The sequence below is a fragment of the Uloborus diversus genome, chromosome 4 (assembly GCF_026930045.1).
Source record: "Uloborus diversus isolate 005 chromosome 4, Udiv.v.3.1, whole genome shotgun sequence".
Taxonomy (NCBI): domain Eukaryota; kingdom Metazoa; phylum Arthropoda; class Arachnida; order Araneae; family Uloboridae; genus Uloborus; species Uloborus diversus.
Window position 1 is genome coordinate 112,384,556 of NC_072734.1, and position 20,796 is coordinate 112,405,351.

A 20,796-nucleotide genomic window follows, 5' to 3' on the forward strand; every position below is an offset into this window, starting at 1 on the left:
TTTTTCAATTTCCCGATTGTTTTATTTAAATTCAAATGGTATTATATTTGCTTGAAAACTCAGCCCACTGTTGACTAAAAAGTGGTTTTGTTTAAAAATGCCAGGTTAATGAGAGTGCATATGTAAAGTTTTTCTCTCAGGTGTTTTCGTCCTGCCAGAATGTAGATGAGTTTTCTGGATTTGATGCGGTTATTAAGTACCAAGTTTTTGGAAAATCTAACATATTAAAATTAGCGTAATGTTTTATAAGTCTCTGAATGCTGTAAATTTTGCAACAATTAAATATGAATCCAAGTTAGCCAACTATTACTCATAAAAGTTTGGCTTCAAAATTCACAGTGTATGTATTTGATGTGTAGGTTTCACTAGTGCCGTACTAAGTAGCTCTTAGTTCGAGTTCAGAGCATCAACTTTGTTGACATACACTTTACCGAGCACTTAGAATGACACTAAATACTCATAATACAGTAAAACCTGTAAAGTAGACCACCTGTCTATGTTGACCGTTTTTGTCAGGAACGGAATTAGTCCTATCTTATATAATGAAGGAAAACCTCTATAACTTGACCACCTCTCTATCTTGACCACCTGTCTATCTTGACCACTAATGAACACCAAGTTTGGATTGGAGTATTGAAAAAAACCCTTTGTAAGTTGACCACTTGGTTTATTTTTTTAAATTTTATTCAGCAAATTATTATTATTATTATTTTAAGCTTTCCAAGAATATTTCTGATGCCAGACCAGCATTTTACCAACTAAATGAAACAGCAGCATAACTAAACCTGCTTTTGAGTTTAACCACATGGGAAAACTACTAAGAACCCTTTTATTCCCCAAACTTGTTTTTCTTCTGTTGTTAAGCGAAAAATTTGTAATTTTTGATTAGCTATAAATTTTTAGGAACTATTAATATAAAATGAGTAACTTCTCATAAACAATAAGGCTTTTTCTTTTTTTTTTTTTTTTTTGATCAATTTACTGAAATTTTAAATTTGCACGACACATATACGGCATTCTGGGAAAATAATCTCTAAAAATATTTGAATAACATCTTAAATTATTGTTTCAAAGTAATGCTAAACAATGAAAGTGAGTTAAACAGAAAGATTAGGTGTCAATTGCAAGAATTACAAAAGGTGTCATGGTGCAAGAATTCAAAAAAAAAAAAAAAAATCATTACCCCCTTTATAAGTTGACCACCTGTCTAAGTTGACCACCAAAGTACTGCACCGCAAGTGGTCAACTTACACAGGTTCCACTGTACAATATACAAATTATTCTTTTGCAAATATTTAATTATTTTATAGTATGAAAGAGAAAATAGAGAATGAGAAACATTCGGAGAGGAACATTTTACCGCGACTACCTAATAAAACTGATGTAGTTTCTTTTTTATGTTCCTTCTCTGTCAAGCCAGTTTTTTTTTTTTTTTTTTTTTTTTTTATTGCAGTATTCTGTGTTTGTCAAGTATGTAACTATATAATTCATAAATTGTTATGAAAAACAAGATAGCAAATATTTATTTCTTTATTTTAGCAGAGAAGAAAAAAACCAAGCGGAAAAATTACTGAGAAAAACATTCAGGAGGAACTATTTAAATGAATGTAGTTTCTCTTTTATGTTTGTTCTCTGTGTTTTCGACATCTTTTAAAATTATATCCTTTAACACTCAAACATATAAGGTAAGTATATCTTATAATTTAATAATTCCACATGTGAAAACACATGCTTTATGCAGCATCAGTCCATTATTTTTGCAATTTTCTCATTTTTTGAATTAAAAAGTTTTCTTGGCTGTTTTTCAGAACAAAAATTAGAAAAGGGAGATGTTTAATTCAAATATTTTGGAACAGTTTGGACTTTTTGTTGAAAAGGTCTTCACGCCAGTTACATCTGCAATTGTGGTTATGGCTGCAATTTTCTTGAGTATTGTATACTTGACTGCAAGCTTACTTGACAATGGAGAAATAAGATGAGACCAAATGAAGGAAATAGTTCATTGTGTCTTTTCCGATATTCGGGTGAAATTACGCTCTACCGTTTAGAAATCAGATTTGTTCGTTAAACCCACGCATACTACCTTTTTTAGTCATAATTTCTGTCAATCTTTAAATATTTTCAATTTTACGAGCGAAGCAGCGCGGAGCATTAAAACCATTTGAATCAAACACGCCAGCCGATAGCAGCTCATACACAGGTGGTGATCTCCTCTTATTTGTGAAGCAGGTAGGGTGAGGAAGCTAGTAAGTGTGACGTTTTATCTGTTAACAGGTTTTTCTTCTGTGTGTCGTGATGATGTCACTGTCCACTTAAGTTGCAGGCAAGTATAGTTCCAAATGTCATGATGTTATTGTAATTGAAATTCTAAATTTTTGCATTAAATTCTAAGTATTTTTTTCTGCTGTAATATGTATTAACAAAGTTCCAGATGTTGCATTGGCATTGCCAAAATAAGTATTTTTATAAATTGGTTTTCTCCCAGTATTAATCAAAATTAGAGCAACAGGTTCTGCCATGAATGTTATGGTTAAAAATTAGTTGCGGCACATCAAAACCTGACTAGATAAAATTAAATAAATAATAATAATAAACCTGAATTTTTGACATCTTGAATTAAAATTAAGCTTTTTGCAATCATGAGTGTGCATGTACTGGTGCGTGTGTTTTTGTGTATGTGTATTTGTAAAGATATGTGAATGTTTGAAGGCGTGTGTGTGCGTAAAGACGTGTGTATGTTTGAAGGTGTGTGTGTAGGATACAGAAGCAACCGCACAGCAGGAGCAGATTCTGGTGGTCAGTGCTGCTGGTTTAGACCGTGCTTGCTGGAGAAGCAGGACCTGAGCCAGTCAACGGTGGTACTCCCGAGGCTCCTTTTCAAAAATCAAAGGACTAACATCATTCACCGGTGAAGTGAAAACAAGAAGCAATTCCTGATTGCTGAAAACAAACATAGATGTTTTGTCCCCGTCAAATTTTCATGCAATTGTGATGTTTTGTTTGTATGCATTTTTTTAAATGTTAGTCAATAAAAACATTTTACAGTAATTTTGATGACATTAAAGCTTTTTTCACTACGTAGAATTTAGTTAAAAAAAGTAGAGATTGCTGTGTGTAACTCATGTAAAGGGGGGGGGGGAAGGAGCATATAAAGGTAGGTCATTTTGCCTAGGAATATCAAAATTTTATTGAAGTTCAGTTTTCAGATTTGAAATTCGACATCTTTTAAGAGATATGAAACAAAATAAATATTTTCATATTTGTCTATTATTTTTTTTCAGATTATACATGCATTAATCACAATTCATCATAATATTTTAGTGTTATAGTTAATTCTTTTTGAACACTTATCAAATAAACTAAACTTTATTAAGTATTATGCTTTATTAAGTATAAAACTTCCAAAAAGAAAATGATACTTCAAAATTCAGAAAACTAGAATTTGCAAACTAAGATTAATTCATTTTTTAGAGGAAATAGGAACCGTTTTGCAGAAAGGAGGGGGAAATACAGTCGAGCTCGCCTATTAGAATATCGGTTAACTGTATATCCTGCTTAATGTAATACATTTTCAATGTACAGAACCATTTATGTCTATTTTAATTCTGTTTAATAGAATATCCGGCATATTAGAGTAATTTTTGTGGAAGACTGGCTATTCCATTAGGCGAGCTTGACTGTATTTGGAAAAAATCGTAACACTGTGCAATAAAACATTTTATAGTGCAAAAGTGATAAGAACTCATCCTTTGAGGATCATCAAGTCAATAGAACAAGCCTGTAAATAGAATGTTATTTTTATTAAAATTTTTGTGGCATATACTTTAAATCTATAGACAAACTTACACTTTTTAAGATTGTTTTTTTTTTTTTTTATCAGCAAATAAGTTATTTACAAATATTAACACTTTTATTCATAAGTATCAGGAACAAATCTTACTCATGGTGCCAAATAAGTTACTTAAAGTATTAAAGCTTTCGCACTTAACTACAGTTATTAACATTTTTCCGAATTATTATTAGCAGAGATGCTAAATTTAGGTGATTTATTCATCGACACCAAAGAGTTGCTACTTTTTAACTTGTAAAATTGGTTAAAGCAAATTACTTGGAAAGTCTGAAACAGTATGCGAAAAAGTAAAAACTCCTTTTATAGGTACCCACAGGATGAAAACTCATCCTTTGATGATTATTGAAAAATGAAAAGTCTGTTTAAATAACTTATGAATCTAGACTTCATTTATTACTAAATTTTGTGGAATATATTTTAAAGCTGTAAACAGATTACAGGTTTAAAAATTACAATTTTTTATATCAATAAATTAATTTATTTGCAAATATAACACTTATATTCATGACAATCGGTGAAAAAAATCGAGAACAGTATGCAAAAAAAAAATATTTTATAGGTAGGTATAGAATGAAAATTCCTCCTTTGAAGATTGAAAAAAAAAGAAGAAAAGTTTATAAATGACTTTTATGACTGAAGACTTTATTTAAAACTTATTACTAATTTTTCTGAAATATATTTTAAAGCTGTAGACAAGTTTACAGGTTTCAAAATCACAATTTTTGTGTATCAATAAATAAGTTATTTGCAAATATAACACTTTAATTCATATTTATCAGTAAAAAGGATCGTCACTGCATTGAGAAAGTAAATTTAAGATATTTTCCAAATAACTTATTTTTTAATACACAAAAAGTTGCGTGTTTTAAACCTGTAAATTTGTTTCCAGCTTTAAAATATATTTAAAAACATGAAATCTATAAAACATCGATTCTAATATCTCCTATACATCTATATGATCAAAAATCCATATCTATAAGCAGTTATAAAGACATCCAAAAGCTTTCTGGACATTACATCCTATGAATAGGAAAGAAATATCCTCTACATGTGCATGAGCTATCCAGAATATCCCCTTCATATCTCTGAGATCGCCGCACAACGTCTGGATATTTTGGATGTCACTGGAAGTTAAAAATTTTCAACCTTTCGACCACTGGTGGATATTCAATTAGACATTCGGACATCCCATGCACATGTTTTGTATTTGGCTCATATCCAGTTCTATGGCTAGTGGATCTCTTGTAGATAACTTTTAAAGATAGGTGGTTGTCTGGGAAGGGATTGTCATCGGTCGCAGCACATTGTCCAAGTATCGTTGGGCTGTCATAGTGCCCTGAATACGAACTAGAGGTGATATGGAATTGTACGCAATTGCGCCCCAAACCATTATGACACGTTGTAGTGCGGTGGGACGTTCCACAGTTACTGCCAGATTATGCAACATTCACAATGCGTCCGCACATCCGTCACCGACGTATACTTTTCTCCCTAAAACCAGTTTTCGGCCGGCGTTGCTATGACAGCAAGCCGTATTGTGCGGGACCCGTCAACGTGCCTAGAAGCCAGATATGTGACGGCTCTGACGTCCGTCGAGTTGGGCGTCGCATTTCATTGGTCTCCACGAGATGAGCGCGCTCTCTCTATTGGGTGAGAGACTGACATGTGCCTTTTTCGCTTTCCGCAAAGTATGAATGATTCTCTCTTTTCGGAAAACGTAAGTGTGTCCGCTTGACGTGGCGAACGTGATGTGCGGACGCTGTTTGAATGTTGCATGAGGGAGAAGCATTCATGCTTTGCGAACGCGAAAAAAAGCACATGTCAGTCTCTCACCCAATAGAGAGAGCGTGCTAATCTCGTGGAGACCAATGAAATGTGACGCCCCTCTACGGACGTCAGAGCCGTCAGATATCTGGCTTCTGGTCCCGTCGACGGGTCCCGTACAATACGAATAGCTGTCATGGCAACGCCGCTCGAAAACTGGTTTTAGGGAGAAAAGCATACGTCCGTGACGGATGTGCGGACGCAGTGTAAATGTTGCATAGTCTTCTTAGCGGACGCTGTGATTGCAGACCACGTGCGACAAAACGACGGGAAATGGTTCTGGTTGACACGGGAACATTCCTTGTATCCGCACCTGCTGCAGAATCGAGGAACAAGTTACTTGTGGGTCTGCTACAGCTTCTCAGTGGATGCGTCGATCCACGCGTTCTGACGTCACTCTGGCTGCCCCTGCACCCCTTAATCTTGCGACATTTCGTTGTTCCAACCATCTTCGGCACAGCCGATGCACCGTGCTCGCATCCATGTGGGTATCAGCTGCGATTTGACGTACGGACCAACCTTTCCTTCTCAGTCCGATCACCATACCCCTCGTAAAATCGTCTATCTACTGGAACTGCCTTCGTTGACGGTGGCCTTGCATTTTCTCGTGTTGCACGTATCCTCCAAGATAAAAATAAAATTTCTTCGATAATTCTCCAGTCAGAAATAACGACACGAACACGGACATAGTCGCTGCTTTTTACAATTGGAAGCATAATAGTCATTTTCTTCCATATTTTGACGAAAATAGTCACCCTAGTCGTCTTTGCCGTCAAAATAGTAGCCTTAGCGCAATTGGCATCTCTGATATTGCTGCACCCCCAGAATTTACAGCCTAAAACTGCCATTATCTTTTCTTTACCAGTAATAAAGCTGAAAGTCTCTCTGTCCGGATCTCTGTCTGTCAAAATCTCTGTGACCGAGACCCACGTGATAACAGGCCAGACAACTCCTCTCCCCCCCGCTTCGTTACGCCACCAGTCGTCGATCTTTGAACTTGGCGCGAAACTTTGAAAGCAGTGCAGTTTGCAGGCACACAGTAGTGCTGCTTTCTCTGGTTGAAATAGATGAAATAGGAAATATGTAACTTCGGAATATATATATATATATATATATATATATATATATATATATATATATATATATATATATATATATATATATATATATATATATATATATATAATAAGTCTTGTAAGTGTCTGAGTGTCTGGTGAGTGAAAGGGAGTCAGCGATTTGCGCTACCGAACAACCTGCATGAGAAGAAAAAAATCGGGCGCCTCATGGAATAAATTTTAAAGTTCGGAGGTAAGTACTTTTCTCAGATAAATAAATTAACATTTTATGCTTCATGCAGTTAAGGTTACTTAACTTTTCCTCCATTACACAAACAATTGTCAGTTTCCTTCTGATATCTTTGTCTGTAATTTGTAATTTCAGCATACTGCTTTAATATTTGAAACGGTTAACTTGCAACTTTTTATTTCTTTATTTTTTCAACCTTGTACACGCATTTATTCGAAATGGATTTTCCAAGCTGACAATATACATGTGTCAAAATTTTCCGCGAATATACTTGTTGCTATCAGAAGCAACGTAACTTGGTGTTGATATTCAGTTAATATGTAAACAAGTTTATTGAAACAGGCTTTTAACTGAACTAATCTTATATTTTCGGTTTCGATTAAATTGTTTCATACGCTAACATGTGTTATTTTGATCAAAAAACATTCCTTGATGAGCTTCCGTAGTTCTGAGGTAAGAAGATTAGCTTTGAACGCTGGAGGTGGTGGGTTCGATACTCAAACATTTTCCCCCAACTACGTCCCTGCAATGTTATTCAAACAAGCTGGTTCTGTGCGCAAATTTAAAAAAATGTTTTTTTTTTGCACTCCCCAACAACACAATGACATCCTTAGGGACTCCTGCGGATATCATCTTCAGGATAATCTGACATCCGCTGGCAGTCCAATAATGCTCCTACACCTGTCTTAACTTTGTCAAAAAGTACACTCCTGATGTCATCCACAAGACATCCTGCATCTGACACTTGTTGGATAATATTAAGACAATTCTAGGATGCACGGAAACACATCTTGGTCCGAAAACTAGCCTTAGGACGTCTTTCGGACAACTGTCATCCAAAATAGATCCTAAAGGTATCCAATAGTACAGTTTCTGGATGACAATTGATCCGAAAACTCTCCTACCAATACCTTAATACAGCTTCTGGATGATCCGGAAATGATCCTATTGGTATCTTATTATACGTTTTCTGGATGATCGATTTCATCCTTATCCAGAAACGATCTTAATGGTATCCTATAACACACTTTCTAGACGGCTCTTGATCCAGAAACGCTCCTACTGATATCTTTACAATAAAGCTTTCTGGATAGATAATCCAGAAACTTAACCTATACATGTCTTATAAGTCTCTGGATAATAGTTTTCATCCGAAAACTATCCTAGTTATCTTTTGATGGAGCCTCTTCATCTTTCTCATAATTTAAAAAAAAAATGCACAACCGCATACATAACACTTCGATGAATAAAACCAAACCATTTTTTTAAAGTTCTTGGCAAAATAGGGTTGAATTTGGATTAACTATATTTTTCATTTTACTAATTTTTATGTGTAGAAACACACTGAATTTTTACTTCCGGTGGAGAATCATCAGCGTAAAACCATGTAGATAACATAATCGATTTTTCTATTCAAATATAGCTTTTTAACATTTCAAAATTACTAGTACACACGAGTAAAAAAAATAGAACTTGTTCAGTTAAAATCAATCGAAGTCGAGTTTTAAACAGACTTCAGATCGAGTAAAGTTAAATAGCCTCCAACTTTCTTTCTCACTCACTATATTTCAACTGCACAATTTTGCCTTAGCAATACAAATAAAGAAAATTTGTACTCAAAACAAAACAGATTATATATATATTGAAAAAAAGAGTAGATTAGTATAAAAAAAACATCTTCCACATGTCTGAAATTTTTTTTTTTATCACTATGCCTGCCCACCATTCTAAAGATTTAAAATTTAAAAAAAAATGATTTTTTTTAAAAATAAATTTGCTGCTATCATAGCGAATGCATTTTTGAAATTTAAGAGTTATTTTCCCTCATTGCAACAAAGTTTCAGAAGATAAAATTCACTTAATGAAAAAGTATTTAAAAGTGCTCACTTTAAGTTGGGTGTAATCTTTAAATAGTGTGTAAACATTTACTTAAAAATGCTGATTCTTTTAATCATGAACCTTGTTTGAAAGAAAAGATAGAACGCAACAAGTACAGAAAATATTTTTTATTAAAACAATAGGTAACCAATCTAAAATAACAAGAGGGAGGGGCATCTTGCATTGGGGGGAGTTTTTTTTTGTACTGTCCGAACTTTCTGTAGTCGGCACGATCCTTTGCATGGCGTAGCCAATTTTTCATAACATTTTCCACATCTGCTCTTGTAGTTTGGCCACTTTCTTTAAGAACAGCTTCTAAAAAAAGAAATTGTACATTTATAATTCTAATAAATATGTTCTAAGTAAATCAGATAATAAACCAGGGGTTGGAGTGGCGATAAAATTTTAGGACAAATAACTTATAAGTCTTTTTTAAACTTAAACGTAACTTACAAGTTTGATTTTTGTATAGGATGATAAAACTTTTCAAATTTATTCTTGAAATCTACAATGAAATGCATTCAATTTTTTATTCTTCAACACAGTGACGCATTATGAAGTAGTAGTATTACAACATATCAATAGGATAAATGTATGTCCAATTGCTTCTTTGCTTGCCTTGTTTCATCAAAGCGAATAACAAAGAACGAAAAAATATCCTTAGTAAGGAGGGATTTAAAGTAAGGTGCAAGAGTCCAAAACTTATTATGCACTTAACTTTTATCAGATAATTTAATACTTTTTGCTGTCTCAGAATCAAAAATATCACTGTAAATTACAGATAAATCATGTAAAGATTAAAATGAATATATATGTATTCAAAAGTAAAACTAAGAAACCCTCCGCTTTTGACATTTTATTTTTGAGTAAATTTGGAATAAAAGCTTTGGATTGCTTCATCATAATAAATTTGTTTCCAGTAGAAGACCAAGAACAAGGAATTAAAAACGCAGCTTGATTTTTCAAGCTACTTGTCAACCTCTTATGTCTCACAACATCAGCATGGGACAATACCTGTGAAAACCCTTAATTATCAATATTAGAAAGATAATGTACAAACAGAACAAAAGGCTTTGAATTTATCTTTTTCTGCAAGCCCCATATGCTGATCTTGCATCCATTTCTGACTGCTTCTTCAAACCACAAGGAAGAGAATTTCGTTTTCCCCCATGCCATTTTAATAAAACATTCCTATTTACATTTTTAAAGCTAAACGTTAGTGCCTATGTACAAGAAATATTCCAACTTCACTGAACAGAAACACAAAGCAAACTGACTCTTTGTAGCGTAAGAACAAACTAATGCTCAAACTGCACATAAGATAAGCACTATAAAAAAATTCCTTCCCACCTGGGGACAAATAATTTAAATTTGGTGAAAATAAATTTTTTGAACAAGTATCTATATTTGGGTTCTAACTCAACACATTGTATTTCAATTAGCTATGATACCTTTCACCCCCCCCCCTCCTGCCCCTGGTTCACATATTTTTAAAAGGGGAAAAATCAAAAACATCACAACATAATGCTTAACCTTAAAACTCCTTCTCTGCAAAAGCACAACTTTTTAATTTCTTTATTATTTTATTTGCAAAATTTTGTTGCAGAAGAGAATGATTAAAACAAACAGCTTTTTATTGAGAATGTGTTTTGGTTAACTGCATGCTCCCCCCCCCCGACCCCCCAGAAAAAAAGCAGCAGCAAACTTATTTCTTTTTTTAGAGAAAATTTCTTATAGTCTACAAAGTTTATTTTATTGTAAAATATAGGCATATTATGAAAAGTTCCATTTTTAGGTTAAATATTATTTTCCTGCGTAAATAGCAAATAAATAATGAAAACTTTAGGAATTTTTAGGACAACTCCTACCCCTCTAAATAAACAATTATACAGGATGCATGTCAGCGTAGGCATAATAGAAACAGGGAGTTGAATGCCTAGTCTTCTGTGCATTATCACTCATATTTTTAATGCCTTCCAATAAGGAATAATAAATTCAAAATTAAAGGATTTTGAGCTAACTTTGTGTTTGTGTGAAAGAAAATTAGCAAATTCAGGAGTTGAAATATTATTCGCCCCCCCCCCCCAGCACTATTATTAACATTATTCAACACAAAGAAAAATGCAGCAGTAACGATCCCTCAAAACTATTGAAGTAATAAAGAACACAATACGCAATATAAAGGCACTTGTCACTTAAGACAATCATTCAAATTAAAACTGTACTATATTTAAAAAAAATCTACATTTATGGAGAAAATGCAGGCTAAAATGCTAATTAATTGAAAAAGTAATGCAGAGAGTTTTTATCATGCTTTTTTTTTACAGGTAATTATAAAAAAAAAAAAAAGAAAAAAGATGTCTCTGGAGTTAGTCTTGTAGTTTAAAACTCTGGAAGACCAGAAACATATCCATAAACTAACTGAAGTACTTGGGCCTGAGTAATTTTACAATACACAACTGAAATTTTGAATGATTCAGAGTTTAAGCCGTCTCAGTCTAACAGTAAGAAGCGCATGGAAAAAACACGCTCAAATTTGGAAGAGGGGCAATATTTTTTTATACACTAAATCTGTTAAATAAATTTGAGGAAAGTGATAGGGTAGCTTAATACACTTTAACACCTCACCGAATTGTTTTAATTTCAATCAAAGTGATAATGCTGGATCAGATAACAATTTATAGACAGAATTTATAGCAATGTTATGAAAATAAATCAACTATAAACTGAAAAACTACTAACCAATAACAAGGTCAGCGATTTTCAGACTCATAAATTTTCTTTTTCCTCCTTTGCTGCCAGTCCACGAAAACAGTTCTGCAGTTTCATCTGTGAATAAATGTTTCAGAATCCTCCTGGTATGATCCTGGAAGCAACTGCCCCCAAAATTCTTGCACTTGTTAAGCTGTAAAAAAGAGTACTTATATAAAAATGGCTTGTTTTAAGTAATGTGCAGAAATTAGAATTTCACAAATGCTAAGCAAACAGCTTTTTGTACTTGACACTTTAAACCAGAATTAATTCAACAATTAATAAAATGCTTATTAACAATATATTCTATCGGAAGTTACATTAGGTTACAAAAACTTGTTTTAAAATAACCTATATAAATATACTGCATTAAACATTCTTCAAATATGTCTAGCCTTGAAACATTTTGATTTTGAATTATATTTTATTTAATAGTTATAGGTACAATATTTCAGTTTTTTAAATAGATACATTAATCTGTCAACACATTTAACCTATTTTGTATTCATTGATCAAGATCAACAATAAACCAGACCTGTAAAACAAGCAGGTAATAATTGTCAACACATAAATTGAAGCTATATTTCAATGAATTTTTTTGTGAGTAAATCAAAACATGGGGAAGGCGTCCAGTCCATTAAGAGCACATCCACCCTATATTTACATTATAAATAATTAAAATAAAAAAATTTGTACCAGATTAGTGGATTAAAGTAAAACACTTTCTGGATTAATACTTGAAATGCATGTAGAGAATTACGACATGTTATATGCATTTAATGCTGAAACTCAACATACAGAGCAGATGAAGCTCCGGCTATTAGTTGACTGAAGCTTTTAACCATCTCTGGAAAAAATGACTCATTTTTTGAGCAGAATTCATATCAGAACTTCATATTTTACAAGAGATACTATGGAAATATTTAAAAAAAAATATGCTTGATGATTCAAGATTTTACTATGAATATTCAAATTTAGAGGCTCTTAACAATCAATTATCTTCTAAAATTGAATACTAAATTTGAAACACAGTAAAACCAAAAGTGTGGATTCCCCCCCCTCCCCCCCGAAAAGCCCAGGCTTCCTTAATTCTGCTGCCCTTGTTCAAGACCATACATGTAAAGCTCAAAATAGCCTCTAACACTGCTCTTGCCTATGTATAACATTAGAAACACTTACTCGCAAAAATCGTTTTGAGTTTTGGATCTTTATGGAAGCCCCAAACAATCAATAATATTCCAAACACTTTCATAAGTAGAGTCAAATACATGTCATAATTGCAAGAAATAAAATAATCATGTTTAGTGGTATACAATAAAGTTTTACTTAATTTTTAGCTCAGATTTTGCTAACAAGTCTCCCAATAGCCTATTCCTTATCATGACCTATTTTTCCATGGTAGTGCATTGACAAATCATTATACTTTTGTCGAAAAATTAAGCTTACCAAGTAGTTTTTGTTGCTCTCTTCTTCTAGCAACCTCTCTAGATTTTGAACACCTTCAAAATCTTCCAGAGGAAGTTTAACATCTATGTTTGTCACAGCTACAGAAGATTGATCTGAAATACAAGATCATATAAAATTTACAAACAACCTAACTCATATGTGTGTGTGTGCATACATTTAACTAGTAAAGCCAGAATTTACAAACACAAATGTGACGACCAGAAGCAAGCTCTGGGCCCAGGTAGGCCTGTTCTCATTAATTTATTAGTCACTAATGAAAATCAATGGCCCTTCTTTAAGCTATCTACCCCCTTGCTCATTACAGCCTCTTCCAATAAGCTGTTCCAATGCTACCCCACTAAAGGAACAATTTTTTTCTAATTTTAAGATGAGCCCAAAATTTTGATGGCTAAAACAATGACCTCGTCTAGCTTTCCGTTCAAAAATTTAACCAATTAACATCTTTCATTTTGATAAATTTAAACAACTGAATCATGTCCCCTTTGACCCTCCTTTGTTCCAGGCTATACATGCTGCGCCTTTAAAGTTTAGAATCAATCTATGTTTAAAAGTCTTTTTACTAGCCTAGTAGAGAGCCTTTGAACATTTTCTTGAAAAGAAATTTCTTGAGGTATGGAAATTGAGCAGCATACTCCAAATGAACTCTGATCAAACCTCTATATAAAGACAGAAGAACCCTCATATGTTTGAAATAAATCTATTGATAAACACTAACATTCTATTAGCTTTGTTACTTGCCATACTGCAATCCTGCCCTAAACTTGAAGTAATGATCTACAACACCCAGATCAATAACATTTTCTGCCTGATTAATGACTGATACGCTTATTTTAATGACCTAAATGTAGCTGTTGGCATTTCTCCATTAACTGCCACCACTTATCTGCCCATGGGCGCCCATACACAAAATTTTAAGGGGGGGGGGGCTCAAACTTTCCCCATGGTTTAGCAGAACATTTTCCCCAATGGAAACTGATTTCAGTACAGATTAGATATTAAAATTTGACATTTTTAATAACTTATTCATTAATAGCTGGAAAATATTTTTTTTTTACATTTTTGCAAAGAAAAAAAGCACTAAAAGCAAGGAAGTTCATATTTCTAAGGGGGGAGGGCTTGAGCCCCCACTTGCCCCTCTATATGGGTGCCCTTGTATTTGCCTACTTATATGATCTAAATCCTCTTGCAGTTTTATTTGTTCATTTTTAACAAGCCCCATTACTTGACCTCCATTACATCAATAACAAAACATGTTTTCAGAAATATTTTCATGAATATCATTAATAAAAATACCTTCTGTATATATATATATATATATATATATATATATATATATATATATAACATGCAATTAATTGATCTGGATATCCACAGTTGGAACAAACATAACTAGTCAGCATTGTGAAGGCTACCTATATCTTAATTGCAGCATTATGACACCCCCAATCATAGTTCATTTCAAAAGTAAATGTTTAGCAGTTTTGTATTATATAAATAAATAATAAAGTACTACTTCTCTCAAATTAATTTATAGCATTATGATAGCACAAAATGGTAAAAATCTTAATGACACTTACTCCTACTGTTGTTTGACTGCTCAACGAGCAAGTCCAATGTCGCTTTAATCTCTTTTACTTCCATCCTTAGCAGATGGAAACTCCTCAGCAGCTTCTGGAAAAGATCTGAAATAAATATTAATTATGAAAATAAATACTTAAATCAACAAAGTTTACTACGCAATCCAAATCAAATTCGAAAGGGATAAGACCATTTTGTATTGTTAAAATAAATTTTTCATACTTTGTTCACTGCTGGAGATCTGCATAGCAGGCGACTGATGAAGCGCATTCTGGCTTGTAGTTGGCGTTGCAGGAGCCATAACAAGTGGCGAACTTTGGCTTGAAGTCCGTGGCAGATGTACCGGTGCACCTGGTTGCACCGGTGCCTCGGGTAACATATTTAATGTTTGAGGAGGGTCTTTTGGTGAGAAACTCATCATCCGATTCAGAGGACGAGTCGTGAGTTCTGGCCCACCTTTTCCTCTTTCCCCTGCCACACTGCTCCGAATCTGTAGTGGAGAAGTGGACCTTCACATCACTAGCGCCCTCAGCCTTTTTTATCTTTTTTCTGGCATGTTCAAAACTTTCTGAAAAAATAAAAATAAAATATGCTTACCCACAATGAGAAGTTTTTGATTCTTTGCACATAATTCAGAAACACTTTTGAGAAACTCAGAACTTTCTATTGGGATATTTTAAAATTTCAAGCTAATTTTCAAGGTTCACAGTGTGCTTTTGATTGATGGAAATGACCCCATTACTAGTTCACCGCTTTCTGATTTTGAAGTTATTTCATTCACTGAAAACTAACCCTATCAAAAATATTTGCATCAATGTGATAGTAGACAGTCAACTATCATTATTTTGATGCTTTGTACATTTAACTGCCCAATATAAAAAGCATTCTCTGTTGACTACTCATTTCATTATGCTTTGTTTTATTTTGAAAAGTTGACATGTAATATTTTCAGTAGTACCAAGACTTAGCTCGATAAACATAGTAGTTAAAATTCAAGGGATCAAAATATATAAAATTTTAGGAGTTTGAATTTTGCAACTAAGCATTAATCTGTCAGGTCGGCGAGAGCTAAGACCCAGCACACTTTCCCTAAAAGATGACACTTTCCCTAATAGATTCCAAGCATGCCCCCCCCCCAAGTTTCCGACTAGGCAGTCCAGGACTCTTGTGGGCCCTGCAGTTACCCAGGGTGGCGACAGGAACTGTGAAGAAAAGTTCCCTGACTTTTCCCTGATTAAGTTCACCAGATTTCCCTGATTTACGTTACCAACGATAATGGTTTTCTTTCTTGGTTCTACTTGAAATCCATTGTATGTCTGCATCAAATGCAGTATTTTAAGCGTTTTAAGTTGTGTAAAGTTGTTGAACTAAAAATATATTTTGGAAAGATGCTACTTTTTTAATAAAATGGTTAAAAAAAACCATACCAAGTCAATTTTTTTGGAAAAAAAAAAACCCCTACAAAACAGTATATTAAATTTTTCTACATGGAAAGGTAATAGAAAATTTATAAAAAAAATTTAACTTCCAGAAAACACTTAGCATAAGAATTTTAAGAAACCATTAAAATCACTCTTAAAAACATATGTGTATTTACGATAAAACTCAAAAGTAATTGAAATTATTTTGAACAAAATTTTCAAACAGTGTAATAATTGTTGCAAGAATAACAAGTAATAGTGAACAAATAGAAGTAATGTAGTTATTCTTATATAACTAATTGACATATTTATGTAAAACAGATGAAACCATTTGACATCCATTCATAGGAAGCTTTTCTCTAATCAAAAACATATGTTTTAATGAATGAATACAGCATTTTAACAATAAAAAAATAAAGATATTTACTTAAGTACACAAGTTAACTCTATTTCAAATGATTTAAGTATGTAACGAAAAAAAAACTTAGATTATTTTTGTAACAAAGAACTTTGAAATGCAAGAAAAGAAACAAAAAAAAAAAAAAAAAAATCAATTAGTTAATTTAACGAGCTGATGTGTGCATCACATGACTTCCTTTTACACCAATTTAATGCTATTTCCCTATTATTGCAATTTTAATGGGATTCTCTCTCTAACTCTTTAAATATCACTAGCAATGGCCACATTGAAAGCAGATTTAAAAAAAAAAAAAAAAATCGCCAAATTTTTCGCCAAGTTGGCGACAAAACTTGGCAACCAAAAGACTGGCGATATATCGCCAAGTGACCGCCAAATTATAACACCACTTGAGTTTGCATCGAAATTAACAATGATTTCCCCCCAAAAAGGTGCAAAAGACCCCTTTAGAAACACCCGAATGCAACCAAAATAGGAGGTGCACAACTAGACCCCACTACGAGTCTATGTACCAAATTTCAACTTTCTAGGACATACCATTTTTGAGTTATGCGAGATACATACGCACATACGCACATACATACAGACGTCACGAGAAAAGTCGTTGTAATTACCTCGGTGATGGTCAAAATGGATATTTCGCGTGTCTATACATTCTTAGGCACTTTTCCGCATGTGGTCGAATCGAAAAAAAAACTCAACATTCATTTGGGGGTGAGCAAAATGGAAATTAAGGGCGATTTTTGAGTGAAAATTTTTTCGCGAATACAATACTTCCTTTTTTGTAAAAGGAAGTAAAAATATATAAAAGAAGAATACAACTAGATTATGAAACAAAAGAATCATTTAAGCCTGAAGAAAAGAAAACCTTTATAATCTGAGGCGATAACAAATAGTATAACGGCAAAAAACTAAGTTTTTTTATTGAAAGTTCAATTTTAGCAATTGAATTAAAAACGCGAAGAAGTAATAACTTTTAAGCTTTTATAAGTATTAATTCAAAAACCAAAGATTTCTTCTTGAAATTGTGACTACAGTATGCTAATTATTTCGAGATAATGGAATAAAGGAAAAGGAGCTAAGGCATTAATGAAGGCTTCCTCTTTGCCTGTATGGTTATTTATTTTACGTAGCATTGAAAGCGTGGAAGGAAATTTCAAGCTAGGTAAAATAAACAAACACAGAAGCAATCTTAGGAAGTTCATCCTGTGGTTAATACGTAAGATTCAATACTTTGAGGAAAAAAGATGCACAAATATGCGGCAGTGTATAATCGCATTTCATTAATTTTACTTTTTTTTTCAACAGAATTGGCGGAAAATGCGTAGGGAATTAGAGTACTTAATTTTATAAAGCAAAAAAAAAATTTTTTTTTCTTCATAAAATCAATTTTCCCTGATTTTTTGTTATTTTTTCGAAATTCCCTGATATTTCCCTGATTAAAAAAGTTCCCTGACTTTTCCCTGATCTCCCTGATCTGTCGCCACCCTGTTACCAAGAGAGAAAAGTCTCTCAGTTACTGAATCCCAATATCGTCATAAATTGTGACCTGCCCCATCACTACCCTTGCAATAAAGGGAAACTCTATCATCGATAGGCAACCGAAACGAAACACTGATCTACTTTCCAAGTTGCATGAAAACTAAGATCAATCTTGGGGGGGGGGGGCTGACCCTCCCCCACTTTGCACGATGGGTCCTGTTAAATGCCGAAAAAAAAAGTTATCTTCTTCAAAATTTTAAAAAGTTGCACCAAGTTTTCTCTGTAAATCCATGGTAATTTTTGTGGACCTTTGTCAAGAACAAAAGGCAAAATTCCTCGTAAAAATTTAAAAAATGTGACCTTTCAGAGACAATCTTTTTTTTTTTTTTAAACTGTCCAAGTCTGATTTAACAAACTTTCGGGCTTTTCTATTATTATTTAGCGATTTCTATAAATGCAGCATAAAGAAAACAAAGCTTTTAAAGATTAATATTTCAAAAAAAAAAAAAAAAACTGCATTATATTGACAACTTTTGAACGTAGATTCAATAGCCAAAAAGAAGACATTTCTAAATTATGTTGCGATAAATTTACCGAAGTTTCCGCAGTTAAAAAGGTGTACCCTTGTTATAACGAAATCATTTCAGATCAAAACTTGAAATCGAAGCAAAAACACCCTCATCTCATTTCTCTACAATGGTTTTGTTTGCTTTTCTGATTCCTTTGTGTTGTCAATGCCTGAAGGCACTTGAGGGGTGTATTTCGAACAATGAAAGACATTCCTCACTGACTCCTCTGATGAATACTATCTTCCCCCTTCCACACAAATTTCTGGTTCAGCGGTCCCCTATTCTGGATGTCACATAAATCCTGTCAGTTGTAAATCTAGTTTGTGGCTAAAACGTACAACTGAGCAGGATGCTTTCGTCACAACCAGGGTGCAACATTTTGTGCTATCTATTGGGTAAAGGGAGTTTTTTTCCTACACAGAAACACCCTTAAATATACAGAGATATAGATATGTATGCACATACAATGTATCGAAAATTATATAATTAAAAAATTAGCTTACTGAAACAGGGTTGGCAAAAACCCGGGTTTTTTTAAAAAAGCCCATAGACCCAGGGTTTTTTGGGTTTTTTTTTAAAAAAAAACAACTAAAGCTGGGTTTTTTAAAAAGAAATGTGGTTTTTTTGTCTTTTTTTAAGGGAAAATGTGGGGTACTTGTAGCATATTGTAGTGTAAGTATATGGACAAAGCAAAAAAATCGTCTTGGAGTAAAAAAAGCTGGGAAATTCAGCGTTTTCTGAAGAAAAGTAAAAAAGACGATAAAACCCAAGAATGGTGAAGTTTCAGATTTTTTAGTTTCCATGATTGCCAACAGTTAAGAAAAAGTTACTTCTCGAGTTATAAAATCTATTGTTCGTTTGTAATTACTACATTTTTTTTTTTGCATTTTACTTTATTGTATTTCATTTTGTTACGCAAAACTACTGTAGAACCTCAAATAGTTTAAATCCCTTTTTACTAAATTTCAGCTTAATCAAAACATTTCTTTGAATTTTATGTTACCTGTTTTTCTATTTCTGTGTACAGAGTAAGAAATATTGAACTTTTTCGTAAGATAATGAAAATACTGTACATCCTATTCTGTTTCCTGTCCAACCGTTTGTGAAACCTGTTAATTTCTAAAAAATATACCTTGTTTATTTGAGATTTGTGACTTGTTGGTTGGCAGAAAATTGGTTTGCTTTAATTCACATGAAAGCCTTTTAGCTAGAGTAGTTTCCTCTGTACAATCTACAAATATTGAGAAAATCAGACATGACAGGACTTAGTCAAGATAATTTGAGTTATTTATTGACCAGTTAAAGAAAAAAGTTAAAAATATTTATTTAAAATCTTTGAAGAATTTTTTAATGCTGTTAAGAGTTAAAAAATACTATTAAAGTTCAAAATTCATTTTTTATGTCCATTGGCTGTGGTGAAGAACAAATATAATAAAAGAAGTTTAAATTGTTAAAGTATTTAAATTAATTAATTTTTTTAAAAACTTCTCGGAAAATTTTAAAAAACCCAAAAGTGGGCTCAATAATGGGGTTTTTTAATGGGTTTTTTTCAAAAAAACCCATTGGGTCCAATCCGGCCAACCCTGTACTGAAACATTATTTATGAATGACTAAAACTAAGGGTTTTTTCAAACTTTCCTTTGCTGAAAATAAAGCGCAGAGTTTCATTCCTTCTAGTTTTCTCTGTTCTCTGTTAATCTTAGGAATAAGATAGAAAACAATGAACATTATGGTTATTTTTCTAACTTAATAAAATTCATAAAATTATAAAAATAATAATTCTAATGGCTAACACACAGAATTAATATCTAAATTCTAGAATAAATATAAGAAAGAAAGTGATTTTAGGATGAGATTGTAAAAGATTATTAGTTACCATCGTGATGACCGCGTGGGATTATCAAGTTCCAACAAATTTTTTGTATCAAATCGTTTTGGTACCAAACCATCTAACTGCCGGCATCCACCCCAGTCGAATATTGAGGGTCGGTCAAGCAAACTGAGAGATAGAACACTAGCGCCACCAGTGGCGCTGGAATAATCCGGTCACTTTTTCGCTCCGCTGCCAAAGGAGACGAGGCTCCTTCCTTTTTGCCACCCTGCTCATGGTTTAGTTTAATGACATGAAGCAAAAATCTTCTGGAAGCAAAATAGTTTACAAAAAATAAATTTAACAATAAAAAATAGACTTCATTTAAAAATATTTATAGTTTAACTAATTATTATAAGTGAACTTTTTATTTTACTTCATAG

General features: G+C 33.0%; 1 protein-coding gene across 1 annotated transcript; it reads right to left on the reverse strand.

Annotated features, from left to right (window-relative positions):
• Window positions 1-8,930: 8,930 nt before the first annotated feature.
• LOC129220765 (uncharacterized) lies at window positions 8,931-15,221 on the reverse strand. Its single transcript, XM_054855194.1, has 5 exons — window positions 14,876-15,221; window positions 14,653-14,757; window positions 13,055-13,167; window positions 11,600-11,762; window positions 8,931-9,172 (listed from the first exon to the last, which is right to left on the reverse strand). The coding sequence occupies exons 1-5, from the start codon at window positions 15,072-15,074 to the stop codon at window positions 8,931-8,933; spliced, it is 822 nt and encodes a 273-aa protein (XP_054711169.1). The 5' UTR covers window positions 15,075-15,221.
• Window positions 15,222-20,796: the final 5,575 nt, after the last annotated feature.

Excerpts from the sequence above, each read along its gene's own strand:
- LOC129220765 (XM_054855194.1), bottom strand. The coding sequence starts at position 15,074 with ATGATGAGTTTCTCACCAAAAGACCCTCCTCAAACATTAAATATGTTA. Across the intron at positions 13,168-14,652 it reads GCAGTCAAACAACAGTAGGA|ATCAATCTTCTGTAGCTGTG; the intron begins GTAAGTGTCATT and ends CTTGTATTTCAG. Across the intron at positions 11,763-13,054 it reads AGAGCAACAAAAACTACTTG|CTTAACAAGTGCAAGAATTT; the intron begins GTAAGCTTAATT and ends TCTTTTTTACAG.